This window comes from Triticum dicoccoides, chromosome 7B, assembly GCF_002162155.2.
Source record: "Triticum dicoccoides isolate Atlit2015 ecotype Zavitan chromosome 7B, WEW_v2.0, whole genome shotgun sequence".
NCBI classification, from domain to species: Eukaryota; Viridiplantae; Streptophyta; class Magnoliopsida; order Poales; family Poaceae; genus Triticum; species Triticum dicoccoides.
The window spans coordinates 592795535-592816485 of NC_041393.1; the positions used below are offsets into that span (position 1 = coordinate 592795535).

The 20951-nt window shown below is 46.4% G+C and overlaps 1 protein-coding gene across 1 annotated transcript; it reads left to right on the forward strand.

The window, feature by feature from the left end:
- Positions 1–2711: 2711 nt before the first annotated feature.
- LOC119340584 (AAA-ATPase At3g50940-like) lies at positions 2712–4628 on the forward strand. Its single transcript, XM_037612510.1, has one exon. It carries the CDS (start codon positions 2802–2804, stop codon positions 4299–4301), a length of 1500 nt encoding a protein of 499 aa, XP_037468407.1. The 5' UTR covers positions 2712–2801; the 3' UTR covers positions 4302–4628.
- Positions 4629–20951: the final 16323 nt, after the last annotated feature.

Sequence of the window (20951 nt, forward strand, 5' to 3'; positions counted from 1 at the left end):
TCTGTAGGGACCGAGAGGGTGGATTCATGGGAGCATTGGCCGTTGTTTTCCCACATCTGTCAGACCCTGGTATCCTAGAGACACTCACCATCAGGGAAGCCCTGGCGCTTGCGGATGATCTTTATGCCAGAAGGATTCACGTTGCATCTGACTGCAAGGTGGCCGTGGATGATATTCAACATTCATACAAAGGGAGCTACAGCGCAATTGTGCATGAGATCATGCAATATAGACTATCTTTTGAAACATGTAATATTATTCATGAATTTAGGAGCTCGAATATCGAGGCTCACAAACTAGCAAAGCACGCTTTATCTCTGGGGGTTGGCCGCCATGCTTGGTTAGGCCAACCCAATAAACTTGATTTCGTCCCTGTAAGCATTGTGACGGGTAATAAAGCTTTGCGGTTTGTCTCAAAAAAAAGCAACACAAAAGATCTAAAGATCAACAAGTTGACTGAGACTTCGCCACGCCTCAGTCGACCTTTTTTTAGCGCCCCCTTCTAATTATACCATAACTAATGTATTATTATTTATATGTTTTAATTAAGAAACTAAAAATTAAGTGATATTTATGAGAACTTTTTTAGCGGGTGAATATTTGTGAAAAACTTAATGTTCTCATTCCCATTATTTCAGCATAATATCATATTGTAATGATAAGACATGTACACATTTATTAAAGGCCTAGTCCGCGCAGTTGCGCGGGCCACTTTGGAAGTTAATAAATGAAAAACACAGTTCGGGCAAAACAAACCGAACCAGCCCGTCGTCGCGTACCCTTCACCTTCACCTTCTTCCAACTCAGTGTTGACAAAGGACAAGTGACGTCTAGTCTTGTGTGTTGTCTGGTCGTGTCCGGCTTGAGTTCTTGTTATAATGGGATGATCTAGGACGATTAATTTAATAGAGATCCTTGTTTAATAGGGATCCTTGCGTCGGCAGCATGCTTTCCAAGTAGATCGTCCATATGGGCGAAAGGATCGACACCGCCGTGATGTGGATCCAAGCAAACGATCGATGTCGAACCAGGGCTGAGACCACAAACCTGACTTGGCTACGCTCTCCTGGTGTTCTTTCAGTCTGTTCTTGTCTGCTGGCCAAGCCTTTTTTGCTGGGCAAACCAGATTTACTGCTCGGAACTCGCCACTTGGACGGGTGGTCTCCTCTCGTAAATGTAAAATACTACTAGTCCTACGTGTATAATTCGTGCCACCGTCCGATGCCACGTTCATCTGAACCAGAAACAGGTCCATCGATCATCATCCGCACACACCAGCTAAGCTAGGCCGCTGCCTGAGTTCACAATTATTGATGCCTTCCACCGCCTGACGAAACGGAGAACGGAGAATGGCTGCCCGCCTTTTGCAAACGGATAAAGTGAGAGTGGCGGTCAGTGTTTTACAATGATGTGCTCTCGTCGTTTGCACGTAGTGCAATGTACCATGTGGCACGAAAAGCACTACCTTTCTATACCTGTCCGTCCCCTTCAACAAACTTAATTTAATCCATGCGCGCGTCGATCTAACAATATCTTATGCCTGTCCGCGTGAGAGCATGTGATATCGTTTTGGCACCAAGTACGTGCTCGCCAGTTGTGTGGCCACACACACAAGAATACGTGGAAAAAAACCCACAAGAATACCTGAAACATTTATAATTGATCAGATCCCCCTGCAAGATCAGAACGGACGGACCACTTGGCATGAAAAAAAAAAGATCAGAACGGACGGGCATGCTATTGCTAGGTCACTTACCGATGGACGACAAGAGGCAAATCCGAGTAGCTTTCGCACACGTCCTACTCAAGTCGATCGGGGCAGATCTACAAGCATGGATCGTGTAACATTTCAGAAAGCGCTATGCACTGAACCGGGCGATCCATGCCTGATTTCGACAAGTCGCTCAAGCTGCAGACCAGAAAACACTAGCCGCCCTGGCGTCTCCGTCCGAAAGAGCGGGGAGATTGCACCGGGCTCTTGCCGGATTCAGCACAGTGCCGGTCCATGTCACGCCCGTCGCTGTTCGTGCGGTGGCGGCACGGCGGCACCTACCTACCTCAGTTGCTCTCGACTGGACTCTCCAGTCCACTTGTAGCTTCGTTCACGGCCTCGAAAGAATCTTTCTGTAAACCATCATGTCCCTTTGGGCTCTGAACCTTTTCCAAAGCAAAAGGTGATCACCGAGGCACGACCGACGGTGCAACCGTCGTACTGTATTATTATCAGTGGACTGTGTGGACACGCCCCCGTCGACTCACCGTCGGTCAAGATCGAGGCCACGTACGGTGGTGGTGGTGCTCCTTCGTGCTTAATCCGTTGCTTAGCCGCCAAGGCGGTTGATCAAAGTGGTGTGTGTGCATGGACGGAAGGCACGACCGACCGACTACTCACCGTTAGCCAATCATCGCTCGGCTTGGAACGCACGACTGGCACGGAAGCCTCTCGGGTACATTTTCGCCACCTCACCGGCGTGCGGCGGGCCGACTCGTGTCATCGCCAGAAAGGCAGGGCGAAAGCAGCCGGGGAAGACGCCAAGAATGATGCGGCAGGCAGCGAAAGCCCAGCCGCCCCGCCCAGGCGTACGCACCGCACCACCCCCTCACCTGCCAACTTTCCACATCCGGCGAACCGCCTCCCCCCCGACCCGTCCCCTCCGGCGCCACCTATAAAAACCCACCACCACCACCTCCTCCTCCTCATCCCACTCCACTCACATCACCACACAGCGCGCACCAGCACACACTGCACCCACTGACACTGTGACAAACCGACGCGCACCAAAGCTAAGCTGGCGGCGGCCATGGAGATGATACTGGACTGGCGCTCGGTGGGCTCGCTGATCGCCACGGTCATGGTGTTCCGAACGGCCATGCGGGACTTCATCCCGCCGGAGGCCGAGCAGTGGCTGCGGCGCCTGCTCGCGCGCCTCGCCGCCGCGTTCCGGGCGCCCACGGCCACCATCCTCATCGACGAGGCCGACGGCGCCAGCTCCGGCGCCACCAACGACCTCTACGACGCCGCGCAGCTCTACCTGGGCTCGCGCTGCCTCGCCGCCGCCCCCGCCGTGCGCCTCTACAAGCCGCGCCAGTCGGAGCGCGCCGTCGCCTCGCTCCCGGACTCGCACACCGCGGACGACACCTTCCAGGGCGTCCGCGTCAAGTGGACCTCCACGGCGCGCCCCATCGAGCGCGGCGCGGGGCACAACCCCTACAACGTGTTCGGTTCCCGGGGCGGCGCCGGCGGCGACCACCGTAGCCTCGAGCTGCAGTTCCTGCGCCAGCACCGCGACTTCGTGCACGACACCTACATCCCCCACGTCATCGCCGAGGCCACGAGGATGCGGCTCAAGTCGCGGGAGCGCAGGCTCTACACCAACCGCGCGGCCGCGCCCGGCGACGACCACCACCGCCTCTGGACCTCCCACACCTTCTCCCACCCCTCCACCTTCGACACGCTCGCCGTCGACCCGGCGCTCCGCGAGGAGATCCGCGCCGACCTGCTCCGCTTCGCCGCCCGCCGGGAGCACTACGCGCGCGTCGGCCGCGCCTGGAAGCGCGGCTACCTGCTCCACGGCCCGCCCGGCACCGGCAAGACCAGCCTCGTGGCCGCCATCGCCAACGTCCTCGAGTTCGACGTCTACGACCTGGAGCTCACCACGGTGCCCACCAACTCCCACCTCCGCCGCCTGCTCGTCTCCACCACGCCCAAGTCCGTCGTCGTCGTCGAGGACATCGACTGCTCCCTCGACCTCTCAGACCGCAAGAAGAACTCCGGCGGCGCCGACGAGGACAACGCGCAGCTGGCTATGCTCTCCCCGGCCGCCGCGGCGGCCATGGCGGCGATCGGGCGCGAGTCCATCAGCCTCTCCGGCGTCCTCAACTTCGTGGACGGGCTCTGGTCGTCCTGCGTGGGCGAGCGCCTGATGATCTTCACCACCAACCATCCAGAGCGGCTGGACCCGGCGCTGCTCCGCCCGGGCCGCATGGACCGCAAGATCGAGCTGGGCTACTGCACGCCCGCGGCGCTCCGCGTGCTCGCCAAGAACTACATCGGCGTCGGCGAGGACCCCATGGACGAGCCCGACGCTGTGGTGGACGGCCTCATGGCCGAGGCCGAGGGCCTGCTCGCCGCCGACGTGCGCATCACGCCGGCAGACATCGGCGAGGTGTTCATGGGTTGCGACGGCGCGGGCGCCTCCGCCGCGCTGAGGAGGCTTGTCGGGGAGCTGCGCGGCAGGAGAGACACGCCGGCCGCCGATACGGTGCAGCCCGGTGCATTGACAGAGGAGAAGATGGAGTGAGGCGGATCAGAGACACAGAGATTGACCAGTAGTAGGTGGCTTGTTGCTGCATTGCGCGGAGAATTGCAGATGAAATTAACTTCAATAATTCCTTGATGTCAGCACCAGATCGATCGTTGTTTACGTGTTCGTCTCATCGTGTTGCGGGGTTTGCATACAAGTGGCTGCTTGATCATCGAATTTGGTAGATCCTATTGTAGTTTTTTGTTGCCCGGGAGTATAATATAAGTAGCATAATAAAGTTAAGCTCAGAAGAAAAAGCAGTGTCATAAAGTTTCTTCCGTCTTTTGTAAGCACCACGTTCTTGGATTTTTGTTTGAGCCTTCAGATGCTATCATGCGTTGACGTCGGAATTTAGGTCAGGATAAAATACTACGAGCAATGGTCGGTACAAAATGCTGATCGCCGAACATGGAGTGAGGCAGGTCTGATATTGAGATTTTTCTTTAACACAGTACAGACACAAGCGACCAGTATGGACCTGACAGTACAGACACAAGCGACCAGTATGGACCTGGCCTGTTGCAGCATTGCACGGAGAATCGCAGAAGGAACTATTAACTTCAGTGTTCCATGATATCTGCAGCATCAGATTCAGATAGGTCGATATGTAGAGTGGTGTGCTGTACGTGTTCGTGTCATCATGTGGCTGCTTGATCATCGAACTATTCTTTCTTTTTGTTGCGTAGTGGTACGCCTATATACTTGCATGATGGATGGATGTTAATATAGTGGAGTATTAACCAGGCATGACATGACATGACATGATGACAATCAGCACTAGTAAAAAGTTTCTTCCGTTCTTTTTAAGAGCACTTCTTCTATTCTTGTTTGAGCTTTCGCATATCATTGATGTCAAAATTTAGGTCAGGATAGAATTGTTCAGGCATGGCAATGGTCGGTACAACATGTTGATGGCCGAATTGAAAACGACGGGCAAAGGAGTATACGTCGTGCCTTTCCACGTTGTTTTCTCTAAGGGAAAGCCACTTGGCATTTTATTGTGAGTTTAGAGCATGGTTTATAACTAGTAAATGTGCCCGTGCGTTGCTATGGGTGGTAAACGAATCAAACAAATGATTAAATTATATGGATGACTTCTTGAGGATGGAATGCATGGATAGTATCATGAGATGACACTAAAACCTATAAAATTTTATTCAACAATTGATAATGCATGGATAGTATCATGAGGTGACACTAGAACCTAAAAAAATTACGCAACCATTGATAATGCATGGATAGTATCATGAGGTGACACTAAAACCTACAAAATTTTATTCAACCATTGATAGAGTAGGCGCATCACTAAGTCTTGTCTCAATTTGATATGTTGATGTCCAAGACCAGACTTTTAGTTTAGGGATTGTGCAGATGTACTTCAACTCCATGCTTCACAACCTACGCGAATCGGAAGCCTCTCATACAATAGGTGAAGTTACCGAAGCTTAGCTTCGTTAAGTCGAAATCAGAGAGCTTAGTATATTTTCGATGGCAATGCCATCGTCAAGTTGTGAATTTCCCTTCTCACGAACCCGGTCAAAGCACTATCCATGACGTGCCATTGTTCCCTTCTCACAAGCCCGCCACCGCCGACCGCCAGCCCTCCACCTCACTCTATTCATCTCATTGCCCCGCCATTGCCTCCCTCTCCTCCCGCCGATCTCCTCTGTCTCCCTCCTCCACATCGTTGGCCTCCTCCCCGGCGGCGTCATCTTCCCCGAAATAGACCATCTCCCCGCCGTCAGCCTATGCTATGTTCGTGGTGAACCCCTCAACCAACAGAAGCTGACCACCACGTCCCAAACGGTGCAGCTCCTCCACGGGAGCTGGAGCACGGCGCCGAAGCTTCAACGTTTCTATACATTTGCGAATAGGCTTGCAAGTATGTTTCTTGCCCTGGAGTGGTACCCAGTGAAATTATTGAGCAATGTTATAGACCCACAATGGTATTTCAAATAGGCACAAGAGAGAGAGAGAATATATTGCATTACTTCTTTGGGGAAGTCATCCTTGGACAACGTGAATAGCCGCATCCACATTTGGCCAAGGTGGAGCAGAAGAAGTGGAGAATGGGCCCTGCGTCCTCGGACTTGTGTTCCCACATCGAGGTAGTCCGGAGTTGGAGCGGGAGGATGTGCCGATGGAGCATGACATTTACTGTAACATCCCAAATTTTCAATTTGGAATGTTATACATAGGTCATCATATGCATATCATATTTTATTGCATTTTGGTTTGATCCTAGAAATTCTAAGCAACTCAAGGACCCACGGAGAGAGTTGGGGATTTCGTTATTTTCATATTTGAGTTTTTTCAAATATTGAAAAGGGGATCATTTTGGTTTTATTGTTTTTCTCTCCGAATTATTTCAATTGCATGGCGGAAAGAAGGGATGCGTCTGGGAGTGGAGATGGGTGTGACCCGTGTGGTACAGATGCAAACCTGGAAGATCGGTTCTCGGGGTTGAACCTCCATGGTGAGGAGGAGGAAGATCTGGACCTGTCGGGAGAGATTGATGGGCTAGTGGAAGAAACAAGATGGATTACAATTTTTAGGGTTCATACGTGCAAACCGTTTAGCCATGTCGCTCTGTACAAGGCCATGAGGAATGCCTGGGCACCGGCGCAAGGGGTGATCTTCAAGGATAAGAAACCAAACATCTTCCTCGCTCAATTCATGTGTTTGGGTGACTGGAATCGTGTTATGAACGGGGGCCCTTGGTTGTTTCGGAACTCAGCAGTGGTGTTGGAAGAGTATGATGGACTGACAAACGTAGAGGGGTACAAACTTGATCGCATAGCGGTATGGGCACGTATCATTGGCTTACCAGATGGTCTCATGAAGAAAACAGAGGTTGCTGAGAAAATAGCGAAGAAGGTGGGCATCCCGCCTATCAAAGTCGTGGTTGATGAGGGGCGTATCAATCCATCCAAATACCTGAGAGCTCGAGTTCATGTGATGCTGGATACACCCATCGTCAGGTTTGTCCCACTGACCTTGAAGGAAAGCAGAAGGTACCCGGTAGAGTATGAAAAACTACCTGATTTCTGCGATTATTGCGGCTTGATTGGACATCTGGTGACGGAGTGTGGAGATGGCACACACAAGGCAGAGGATTGCGAATGGGGAGACTGGCTTCTTGTGAATTATGATGACCCCATGAGAGGATCAGGCAATGGGAGGGGAAGGACGAACATGGGAGGGCCTCGGGGGAGAGATGGGGGCCTGGGAAGAGGAAGGGGTAATCCGGGATACCAACATCCCGAGGAGGAAACTGATATGGAGCTAGACCATAGGAGTTCTGCTAATTACATGGCTGTTGTCCCGCAGGCAAAAAAGAGGCTCATTGGTCAAGATGGTGCGGTAATCCAGCGTGTTGGAAGCTCTGATCCCCCACCTGGGTTTGTTATTGAAAAGATGAGCCTGATTGAAGCTGGGAACAATGGTAGAGTGGACAAGAGTCAGATGAGCACACCGGAAAAAGTTCATGATCCGAAGAGGCTTAGAGCTAATGCTGAGGCCTCTGACCCACTATATGTTGCATCGGCGACACCCCTCGAGGGTGATCGCCGGAACCAATGAAGATCATTAGTTGGAAGTGTCGGGGTCTCCTTGGAGCCCCGACAGTACGTTCTCTCCTGGATATCCAGAGGCGACACAAACCGGATGTTTTCTTTCTGTCTGAAACACATCTGGGTGACGATAAGGCAGAAATTCTGATGAGGAAATTGGGGATGGATGAAAGGATAGTGGCAGCTAGCCCGGATGGAAGGAGAGGTGGTTTGCTTTTAGTCTGGAAGAAGGAGGTTAGGATCTACTCCCAGACTACCACCTTGGATGGTATTGATGTTACGGTTCATGAAACAAATGGCAACATATGGAGGATGACAGGGATATATGGGGAGCCGCAATGGGACAGTAAGGAGCGCACGTACAGATACATTCGCGATCTACATGCCCATTCTAGGCTGCCATGGGTTATGTTGGGAGATTTCAATGAAATTTTGCTATCCTCGGAGAAGGAGGGAGGCCCTCCTCGACAACATGTACGAATGAAGGCTTTTCAGGATGCCCTGTCAGACTGTGCGTTGGAAGATATGGGGTACGTTGGAGATAAATTCACTTGGTTCAGAGGTGGGCTCAAGGAGAGGCTGGACCGAGCGGTAACAAATGCAGACTGGAAGAACATGCACCCATTGGCGGGGTTATGTAATCTTGAGATGGGGAAGTCTGATCACCGCCCCATCTTATTGGATACTGAATATCTTTTGGATGCTTCTGCTGGTCGGTGCAAGGTGGTTCGCCGGTTCGAAGCACGATAGCTGGAAGAAGAACTAGTCGAGGAGATTGTCAAAACAGCTTGGCAGAAGGCAGTTCACACAGGGCTTTGCCCTTCGATCAAGGACAAGGTGGAGGCTATTCATAGCGATCTGCATGCATGGGATAGACGAGTGCTCAAGGTGCCTCACAACAGATTGAAACAGGCCCAACAGGATCTGGAAAAGGTGATGAGGGAAGAGTACATGGAACAGAGCTGCATAAAACAAAAGGACCTCTCTGTTCTCATCGAAAATTTACTTGACCAAGAAGAGATCTTTTGGGCCCAACGAGGCAGGGTTAGATGGCTACGCCAAGGTGATAGAAACTCTAAGTACTTTAATCAGTTTGCATCAGCTAGGCGCAGGAGGAATATGATAAAAAATTTAAAGCATAATAATAATGGATGGGTGGAGGGGAATGATAACCTCAACCCATTAATCTACGATTATTTTGGGAGCTTGTTTATGTCTGATTCTGTCGAATGTGACCAGGATCTTCTCCGAGCTGTGAAGCCGAGAGTTACAGCTGAGATGAATAAAATGTTGATTGCGCCTTACTCTCGTGAGAACGTGCGTAAGGCACTATTCCAGATAGGGGATATGAAAGCCCCAGGCCCGGACGGGCTCCACGCAGTTTTTTACAAGAGATTTTGGCATATTCTGTGAGAAGAGCTAACTGACGAGGTGCTGGAATCTATAAACAATCGGAAGATCCAAGCAGGTTGGAACCAAACTAATATCGTTCTGATTCCGAAAGTGGACAGTCCAGAAGTGATTACTCAGTATAGGCCCATTAGTCTATGCAACGTGAATTACAAAATCATCTCTAAAATGCTAGCTAATAGGCTCAAGAAAATTTTACCTGAGATCATCTCCCCAACACAAAGTGCATTTGTTCCGGGCAGATTAATCACGAATAATGTGTTGGTGGCATATGAATGTTTCCATGCCATCAAGAAGAAGACACATGGTTCCAACGGGTTCTGTGCAGTAAAACTCGACATTCTCAAGGCTTATGATCGAGTCGAGTGGGGCTTTTTAAAACTAGTGATGCTAAAGCTTGGGTTCCATCCACTTTGGGTGGACATGATAATGGAGTGTGTCTCCACTGTTAGCTACAGAGTGAGATTTAATGGGTGCGAGACGGATGAAATTGAGCCAACTAGAGGTTTAAGACAGGGCGATCCCTTGTCGCCATATTTTTCCCTTCTTTGTTCTGAAGGCCTGTCATGTCTGCTAGCTCATGAGGAGGAAATTGGGGGACTAGAAGGAGTTCGGGTCTGCAGAAATGCACCATCTATCTCTCGCCTTCTTTTTGCAGATGATTCACTAATCCTCATGAAAGCTAATACTCAGAATGCAAACACTTTGAAAAAAGTTCTGGATATGTATTGTGGCAGTTCGGGGCAGTTGGTAAGTACGGCCAAATCTAGTATCTTTTTCAGTCCTAACACAAGGGTGAATACTAGAGAAGATATTTGTAATACTCTTGGCATATTGACAGAGGCACTTTCAGATAAATATCTTGGTTTGCCTACTTTGGTAGGTGCTGATAAAAGTGACTGTTTTCAGCATCTCATTTATAGAGTCTGTCAGAGGATAAAGGGATGGAAGGATAAGGTACTTTCTATGCAAGGAAAAGAAATTTTGATGAAAGTGGTGGCTCAAGCAATCCCTACATATGCAATGTCAGTGTTCAAATTTCCCAAAGGGATCTGCAAGGCTATTACTGATGAGATCGCAGGGTTTTGGTGGGGAGACACGGAGGAGAAAAATAAAATGCATTGGTTTGCATGGTGGAAGATGTGCATCCCAAAGAAGAGGGGAGGTATGGGGTTTAGAGACCTACACAGTTTCAATCTTGCTCTACTAGCAAAACAGTGTTGGCGACTACTCCAGAATCCTGAATCTTTGTGTTCACAAGTCCTTAGTGCAAAATATTATCCGGATGGTAACATTCTTAACGCTGGACCTAAGAAAGGTTCTTCCTTTACTTGGCAGAGCATCGTAATGGGCATACAAACTTTCAAGAGAGGATGCATCCGGCGGGTTGGCAGAGGCTCACAAATAGATATTTGGAATGATCCATGGATTCCAACGAGTGAATCACGAAAAATAATCACACCTAAAGGAGCTACGGTGTTGGGGAAAGTTGAAGAATTGATAAACCCGCATTCAGGCGAGTGGGATGAAGATTTGCTGTGAGCAGTCTTCAACCCAGTGGATGTATACAGAATCATGCAAATCCCGCTGCGGGTGGAGCTAGTGGAGGATTTCATAGCATGGCATCATACAAAATATGGTTCATTCTCAGTCCGTTCAGCATACCATGTTGAGTTTGATCATCAATACGGGAAACATTGGAACAGGATGGATGGGCAAGGAAGCTACCGAGTCAATGACATATGGAAGTATATTTGGAGGATGCGGGTTCCTGGGAAAATAAAGCACTTTCTTTGGAAAGTGCTCAGGGGCGTCCTACCGTGCCATGGGACATTGGCAGGGAGGCACATACCAACGTCAGCCCAATGTCCGATATGTACAGTGGGTATGGAAGACTCCCAACACTGCTTGTTCACATGCAAAAGAGCCCTAGATGTTTGGTCTCAGCTTGGGGTAAGGGAGGAGGTAGAACGGGCGGTAGCCATGGACCGATCTGGCGCAATTACAATGGATGTGCTCATGAGACGACAGGCTTTGGTGGATGACATCCCCTTGGCGGAGCTTATGGCGGTCGGCAACTGGTACATCTGGTGGCAGCGCAGGCAATTTGTGAAAGGAGAGGAGATATGATCACTAGAACGTACATCAGTTTCCATCAAAGTCTTGGCCACTAATTTTGTGAGGGATGAAACCTCAAACCAGCCTATCCGTGTACGTGATCACATGTGGATAAAGCCAACTAGCGGAAGAGTTAAGATAAACGTTGATGCAACGTTCAGCCCGGAGAATATGACGGGAGCTACTGGGGCAGTAGCCCGAGACGATAGAGGAGAATTTATTGCAGCAACATCATGCTTTATATCGCATGTTACATCAGCTGAATCTGCGGAGGTGGTAGCTATTCGTGATGGACTGATTCTTGCAGCAAATATTGGATGTAACTCTATTATTCTGGAATCAGACAGCTCCAATGCGGTTGACATAATTAACTAGGAGGACTATCTGGGCCAAGAAGTCTCCATATACATGGAGTGCAGGCACTTGGGGTCTGATTTTGCCAAAGTGGATGTGATCCATTGCTTTCGGGAAGCAAATAGTGTTGCTGATTCTATAGCAAAGAATGCTCTTAGTACTAGATCCTCTATGGTCTGGGATGACGGTATGCCCGACTTTATTTCTCCTCAAATTGTAAACGATCTAGCTATTGTTTGAGAAATAAAGTTGTTCCCTATCAAAAAAAAAGAGGGGATAAAATGAATTCTCCAAAATAAAAGAAATATTGGAGGAAAAATGTTAAAACCAAATAAGTATTTTTATTTGGACTTTTATCGCTATTTTATTTGAATTAGGAAAAATGTGTTTTTAAAAATTGCATTAGAAGCCCAAATAAATGTTCACTTTGTCCGCAATGTTATTAGAGGACCGTGAAAATTTATTTCAGGATTTTTAGACTCCGTTTAGTATTTCTTTTATTTGTTTTTCCGCATCAGTTTTTTTTTAAAACGCCCAACCGACCTATCGGGCCGTGCCCGAGCCAGACTCTCCGGGCCGACCCTTTAAAGGGCGAGGTCCGACTCCCCCCGCAGCCCACCGCCAGCCCCGCCCGAACCCTAGTGCCGCCGCCTCCCCGCCACGCCGCCGCCGCCGCCATTTCACCACGCCGCCGCCGCCGACCTCTCCGAGGTAGCCGCCGCCGCCGTTTCGGTTTTTTCCCAAAAAACCTTCGGCTTTTTTAGAAACCCTAGATCTATTTTTTTAGATCGGTTCGTTTTTTCCGATTTAGTTAAATAGAGGGCGTTCGTCTGTACGTTCGTTTTAACGAACGTTGTTCATCAGTTATTCGTAGATAGCGAACGTTCATTCGTTAGCCTGTTCATCTCGTTTTATTTTCCAGGGTTTTTCCGTGATTATTTTCGATCGTGATTTCTGCCCTGATCTTCGTTCTAGTATAACTTTTCGCTTGTTTATTCAAATTAGATGAAACAAGCGCCTAGATCTTCGTCTCGAAGCCCTCTTTCTGTTTAACCAACTTGAATATGATTTTTGGTAATGTAAAATTTGACTTTAGTCCAGATTGGTAAACGATTCTTGTTTCTTTCGTAGTTTGAGTTTCATTGCTCCGTTTGATTTGATCCTTTTTGCAAACCGGAGTTCTTCAGGTGAACTTTCTGGTTGAATCTTCTTATTTTGAGTTTTACCTATGCTTCTAGTTGAGTGCTTATGTATGTTATTGTTGTTTGCGATAGAATTCCCGGAGTGCGAAGCGTGCTACTACGAGTCCCTAGGTTTTGCAGATCGTCGACAAGGCAAGTAACACTTTGATGATATCCCTTCATTATCCAGTTTTATGCACTAGTTCAAATCCTCAAACATTGCATGGTTAGGTTCTGATTTTAACATGTGGGTTTGGGAAGTAGATGATGAGGTAGAACCTATTGCCCTTTTTATTATCAAACCTTTGGGAGTTACTTCTATGTTATGCTCAGGATTGCTATGCTATGCTCGTAGACGTGGTTTGGGTGAGTGTATCCATGACAGATGTGAGTATTGTTAATTAATGGTTAACTTAAGGTGGCTACTTAAATACACATCGGTTGGATTGGTTGAGGCAACCCAGAGTACCCAGTGGTTGTCAGGGCACCTGGAGAATCCAGTGTTGTCCTAGGATATCCGGAGTACCCATGTGATCATCCTACGGTTCACCACCCAGGCTCAAAGGGATCATAAGATTATTCATGCTGGAAACTTCCGTGTGCAGCCACAAGCCATTATGGGCTCTAGCATAATTGAGTATGTTGCGTGAGCTCTTGAAGAGGTAGACTAGCAGATGTAGGGGATATAGGTGGTACTGTCTACCCGGAGTAGAGAGTTAATGCTTCTGAAAGACTGTGTCTCGGTCATCCGTTTCTCAAACACCAAGAAGTGCGAAAAATTCAACGGAGGAGATCGAGTCTTGTGGGGAAAAGTGTGCAAACCTCTGTAGAGTGTACAAACTAATCATGGTTAGCCGTGTCCCCAGTTATGAACATCTTGAGTATCTGGTTCTTGGATTATCATGTTGATCTCATCACTCTAAATTAATTTTGTTGGGTAATTGATGATGTTTAATGGGATTGAGTTGGAGGAACCTTCTCAATGTTTAACAACCACCATGATAGTTAAATAAAATTTATTCCTTTGATGTAGGAAAAAATTGGCTTTATGCAAAACTGTAAAATTAGAGCTTTCCACCAGCCATATATGCATGTAGTGATATCATTTATTCTGTTCATTACTCTATGTGTTACATTGCCAGCATATTCCATGTGCTGACCCGTTTCGGGCTGCAACATATCATGTTGCATACTTTTCAGACGACGAGTAAGGTGCCATATGTCGTTGCCATTCACTCAGCTATGCCGTTGGAGTTGATGGACTCACTTTATCTTCCAAGCCTTCCGCTTTTATCATATTTAGATGGCCTTAAGCCATACTATTGTAATAAGTTCTCTTTTGAGATATTCGATGTAATAAATGTGTGATTGAAACTCTGTTATAAATCCTCAAGTACTGTACATGTCAGCATTACCGATCCAGGGATGACACTGATGCACAAAGACTAGACTGTTTGAGGTCTGGTCGCTACATTTACCACGTCGGCTAACTGGAGGTTTCTCTTATCAGACCACCACTTGATCTTCTTGACCAGCGCCTCCACCTCCTCCAGCCTACCCAAGATGAGTCCCTTCTTCTTCCAGGACACGAGCTTCTTTTGAGGCCCAGTTGTAAACGCTGGGACCTCGACCTGGCCTGCGGTGAGCGGCTCGGTGATGTAAAACCACTCGTGCTGCCACTCCTTGATGGTCTCCGCAAAAGTGCCATTAAACCAGTTGACCTTCTGGTTTTTTCTGATCATGGCCCCTCCGCGCTCCACGAGGTTGGAGCCGCTGGACTTCGGCTTGACGTTGAAGATCATCAGCCATAGGACGAAGTGTGGTTGGCTCGATACGGAGGAAGGTCTCACAGACCATGATGAAAGAGGCGAGGTGGAGGATGGAGGTCGAGGCTAGATGGTGAACATCTAGTCCATAGTAGAACATAATACCATGCACGAACGGGTGCTCGGGAAGCCCAAACCTCTGATGAGGTGGGGAACAAAGACTACTTGCTCCCCTGGGTTGGGAGTGGGCACCTACTGGACGACGTCTGGCACGTGGGTGGAGACCTCCATGCGAATATACCCCATGATGCACAGCTCCAGAATGGTGCCCTCTATCACAGAGGACCCGACACAGTGCCCCTTCAGGGTGGTGTCGTCCATATCAGGGAAAGGGAGCTAGGTTGCGGTGTAGAGGGAGGGGAGCAAGATTGGATCTAGGCGCTAGAGCTTGAGGAGGCAGCAGGTGAGGGAAATGAGAGCGTGCTTATTCCCAGCACTATATTTTTGCTCTTATAGACTGATGAAAGGCCAAGAGTCCCATTGCTGCACCGGTAAAAACACCGCTCCCCGCAAAAGTTGTCGTTATGTGTATGGGGATAAACAAAAACTTAATGGTATCCCTAAAAATAGGCACGATCTCCACTTCGATGGGACATGCTAGTAAAAATATTGCGTCGGGCCACAATTTGGGTAAGCAGTAACTGCCTGACTCATCATGGGTAGCGCTGCTACAATAAAGTTATCAGGCTAGACGCCATTGTTCACACCTATGCGGCCGACCTTCGAGGCTAAATAATCCTGCCTCTTTGGGTGTTGCGTGAGTTCAGCTGGGTCATGGTCAACGGTCATCATTCCTTTGAGAAGTTATTCTAGATGTCCCTTAAGGGGGTGATAACCCACAAGTATAGGGGATCGCAACAGTTTTTGAGGGTAGAGTATTCAACCCAGATTTATTGATTTGACACAAGGGGAGCCAAAGAATATTTGCGAGTATTAGCAGTTGAGTTGTCAATTCAACCACACCTGAAAGACTTAATATCTACCAAAGTATTTAGTAGCAAAGTAGTATGGACTAACGATAACAGTGGTAACAATAGCGATAACAATTTTGTAGTGATTGTAACAGTAGCAGCAGTGAGAATAACTTAGCAATGGTCAATATGTGAAAAGATCAGAGGCATTGGATGACTGATGGATAATTATGTCGGATGGCATTCATCATGCAACGGTTATAACCTAGGGCGACACAAAACTAGCTCCAATTCATCAATGTAATGTAGGCATGTATTCCGTATATAGTCATATGTGCTTATGGAAAAGAACTTGCATGACATATTTTGTCGTACCCTCCCATGGCAGCGGGGTCCATAAGGAAACTAAGGGATATTAAGGCCTCCTTTTAATAGAGAACCGAAACAAAGCATTAGAACTTAGTGAATACATGAACTCCTCAAACTACGGTAATCACCGGAAAGAATCCCAATTATTGTCACCTTGGGGTATGCGGATCATAACACGCAAATAGGTGCGTATAACTTGTGATTGCTGATATCTGCGTTGGTACTTCCCGGAGAGGAGAGGATGATGCAGCACAACAATGGTAAGTATTTCCCTCAGTTATGAAACCAAGGTATCAATCCAGTAGGAGAACCAAGCAACACTATGTAAACGACAACTGCACACAAATAACAAATACTTGCAACCCAACGCATAAGAGGGGTTGTCAATCCCTCCACGGTGTTGAGATAGATTAAATAGTATGAGATTGGATAAATGGATCTTGCAAAAACACAAAATAAAATACGTAAAGAAAAAGTGCAGCAAGGCATTTTTGGTTTTTTTGTAATAATAGATCTGAAAACAAATTGATAGAAAATAGACCCGGGGCCATAGATTTCACTAGTGGCTTCTCTCAAGAAAATAGCATCCGGTGGGTAAACAAATTACTATTGGGCAATTGATGGAAGAGCAAATAATTATGATGATATCCAAGGCAATGATCATGTATATAGGCATCACGTCCAAGATTAGTAGACCGACTCCTGCCTGCATCTACTACTATTACTCCACACATCAACCGTTATCTGATGTCACTTGAAACTGTGTCGGTATTTCCCCAAAGAGGAAGGGATGATGTAGTACATCTATAGTAGGTATTTCCCTCAGTTGTGAAACCAAGGTATCAATCCAGTAGGAGAACCAAGCAACACTATGTAAATGGTACCTGCACACAAAGAACAAATACTTGCAACCCGACGCGTAAAAGGGGTTGACAATCCCTCCACGGTAAAAAGATAGATAAATTTGTGGTAGATTGGATAAATAGCTCTCAATAAAACGCAAAATAAAATAAGTAATAAAAAAGTGCAGCAAGGTATTTTTGGGTTTTTGAATAATATATCTAAAAATAAAAGTGGCAAATAATAGATTGGAAAGCAAATATGATAAAGAATAGACTCAGGCCCCGTAGATTTCACTACTGGCTTCTCTCGAGAAATAGCACACGGTGGGTAAACAAATTACTGTTGGGAAATTGATAGAAGATCAAATAATTATAACGATATCCAAGGTAATGATCAATATATAGGCATAACGTCCAAGATTAGTAGACCAAAACGATTATGCATCTAATACTATTACTCCACACATCGACGGCTATCCAACATGCACCTAGTGTATTAAGTTCATGGAGAAATGGAGTAATGCAATAAGAACGATGGCATGATGTAGACGAGATCTATTCATGTAGGAATAGCCCCCATCTTGTTATCCTTAATAGCAGCGATAAATGCGTGCCTTGCTGCCCCTTCTGCCACTGGGAAAGAACGCCGCAAAATCGAACCCATCACAAAGCACCTCTTCCCATGGCAATAAAAATCGATCTAGTTGGCCTAACTAAACCAAAGATTCGAAGAAGATATACAAGGCTATAAATAATCATGCATATAAGAGATCAAAGAAGACTTAAGTAATAATCATGGATAAAATTCTGATCATAAACTCAAACTTCATCGGATCCCAACAAACACACCACAAAAAGTCATTACATCAAATAGATCTACAAGACACCATTGTATTCAGAATCAAAAGAGAGAGAGAGAGGAAGCCATCTAGCTACTGCCTACAGACCCGTAGGTCTATGGTGGACTATCATGCATCATTGGAGAGGCACCAATGAGGATGATGAACCCCTCCGTGATGGTGTAGATTGGATCTCGTGGTTCTGGAACTTGCGGCGGCTGGAATTGTGTTTTGTCGACTCCCCTAGGGTTTCTGGAATATTTGGGAATTTATAGGGAGAAGAGGAGGTGGAGGAGACCCCCATGAGCCCAACAACCCCCTGGGCGCGCTTGGGCTCCTGGGCATGCCCTGGTGGGTTGTCGTCCCCGCGGGCCTCCCCCAAGGTGCTTTCTTGGTCCCCAAGGTGTCTTCTGGTCCAAGAAAATCTCCAAAAAGTTTCACTGCGTTTGGACTCCGTTTGATCTGGATATTCTACGAAGTAAAAAACAAGCAAAAAACAGCAACTGGCACTGGGCACTATGTCAATAGATTAGTCCCAACAAATGATATAAAGTTGCTATGAAATAAATATAAAACATCCAAGAATGATAATATAACAACATGGAACAAGGAAAAATTATAGATACGTTGGAGACATATCAACATCCCCAAGCTTAATTCCTACTCGACCTCGAGTAGGTAATGATAAAAACAGAATTTTTGATGTGGAATGCTGCCTAGCATGTTCATCACATATTCTTTCTTTTATAGCATGGACATTTGGACTTTTATATGGTTCGAAGCAATAGTCTAGTTTTGACATGAATATTTCAATACTCAAGCATATCAACAAGCAACCATGTCTTTCAAAATATCAACACTGAAGAAAGTTATCCCTAGCCCATCATGCTCAATCATTGATCCATTCATGAAACACACTCGCATATTAGCTACATCCAATGCTCAAGTATGATCATAGTGCTCCCTAGTTGGTGCTTTATAAGAGAAGATGGAGACTGAAATAATTTTTTTTCATAAAGTAAATAGAAAGGCCCTTTGTAGAGGGAAGCAGAGATTTGTAGAGGTGCCAGAGCTCAAAGCTAAAATTTAGAGATACTTTTTCTGAGAGGCATACTTTTACCGTCAACGAAAACGACCAAGTAATTCCCAACACTTTCCATGCTAGATATATCATAGGCAGTTCCCAAACATAAAATAAAGTTTATTCCTTTTTCCACCATACTTTCACATTCCACGGCTAGCCGTATCCGCAGGTACCGTCCATACCAACACTTTCCAAGGAATTTATTATTTTGACAACATGAAGTAAATTTCTTTTCCATTTCAGGACTGGGAATCCCTATTACCACCTTACTCTCGTGCAATGACAAGTGAATAAACACTCATCTTGAGAATAACACATCTAGCATGGAAAATATTGGCCACCCCCTGCCGCTTCATGAGCGGTACGAGCACACAAAATGGAAATTCATTTTGAAAATTAGGGATGTCACATATAAATTTACTTAGAACGGCACAGAAATACTGCATATAGGTAGGTATTGTGGACTCATATGGCAAAACTGGGTTTAAGGATTTTGGTTGCACAAGTAGTATCTCTACTTAGTTCAAATGAAGGCTAGCAAATAGATTGAGAAGCAACCAACCAAGAAACAAAAATTCACATAAGCGAGCATTAAGCATAACTAACACCGAATAATGCACTACCAGTAGGATGTAATTTCATTGCACAACCATTGACTTTCATGCTTGCATAGGGGATCACAAACCTTAACACCAATATTCTTACTAAAGCATGATTACTCACCAACATGACTCACATATCACTATCTTCATATCTCAAAACCATTACAAAGAATCAAGTTTATTTTGTCCAATGATCCTCATGAAAGTTTTTATCATATCCCTCTTGAATATCTATCACTTTGGAACTAATTTCATATGTTGCAATTGCTTTTAAATAGCACAACAAATTTAAGTGAAGAACATGAGCATAAAAATTTTCATCTCTCAAAATAATATAAGTGAAGCATGAGAGAATTTCTTCAAAAATTTACTAACTCTCAAATAAATCTAAGTGAAGCATGACAATATTTCTTAAAAAAAATTAAAGCACACTGATACGTCCATGTTGCATCATGCTTTTATATCAATATTTATTGCATTATGGGCTGTTATTATACGTTATGTCACAATACTTATGCCTTTTCTCGCTTATTTTATAAGGTTTACATGAAGAGGGAGAATGCCGTCAGCTAGAATTCTGGACTAGAAAAGGAGCAAATATTAGAGACCTATTTTGCACAACTCCAAAGTTCATGAAACTTCACGGAGATCAGTTTTCGAATATATTGAAAATATTGGGCAAAGAAAGCACCAAAGGGGGGCCACCAGTCATCCACTAGGGTGGAGGGCGCGCCCTACCCCCCTGGGCGCGCCCCCTGCCTCGTGGGCCCCTGGTAGGCCCCTGGCGTCCATCTTCTGCTATATGGCGTCTTTTGCCCTGGAAAAAATCATAAGGAAGCTTTCGGGACAAAGCGCCGCCATCTCGAGGCAGAACCTGGGCAGGACCAATCTAGGGCTCTGGCAAAGCTGTTCTGCCGGGGAAACATCCCTCCGGGCGGGGGAAATCACCGCCATCATCATCACCATCGATCCTCTCATCAAGAGGGGGTCAATATCCATCAACATCTTCACCGGCACCATCTCCTCTCAAACCCTAGTTCATCTCTTGTATCCGGTCTTTGTCTCAAAACCTCACATTGGTACCTGTGGGTTGCTAGTAGTGTTGATTACTCCTTGTAGTTGATGCTAGTTGGTTTATTCGGTGGAAGATCATATGTTCAGATCCTTAATGCTATTCACTACCCCTCTGATTATGAACATGAATATGCTTTGTGAGTAGTTACGTTTGTTCCTGAGGACATGGGAGAAGTCTTGTTATAAGTAATCATGTGAATTTGGTATTTGTTCGATATTTTGATGAGATGTATGTTGTCTCTCCTCTAGTGGTGTTATGTGAACTTTGACTACATGACACTTCACCATGATTTGGGCCTAGGGGAAGGCATTGGGAAGTAATATGTAGATGATGGGTTGCTAGAGTGACAGAAGCTTAAACCCTAGTTTATGTGTTGCTTCGTAAGGGGCTGATTTGGATCCATATGTTTCATGATATGGTTGGGTTTACCTTAATTCTTCTTTCGTAGTTGCAGATGCTTATGA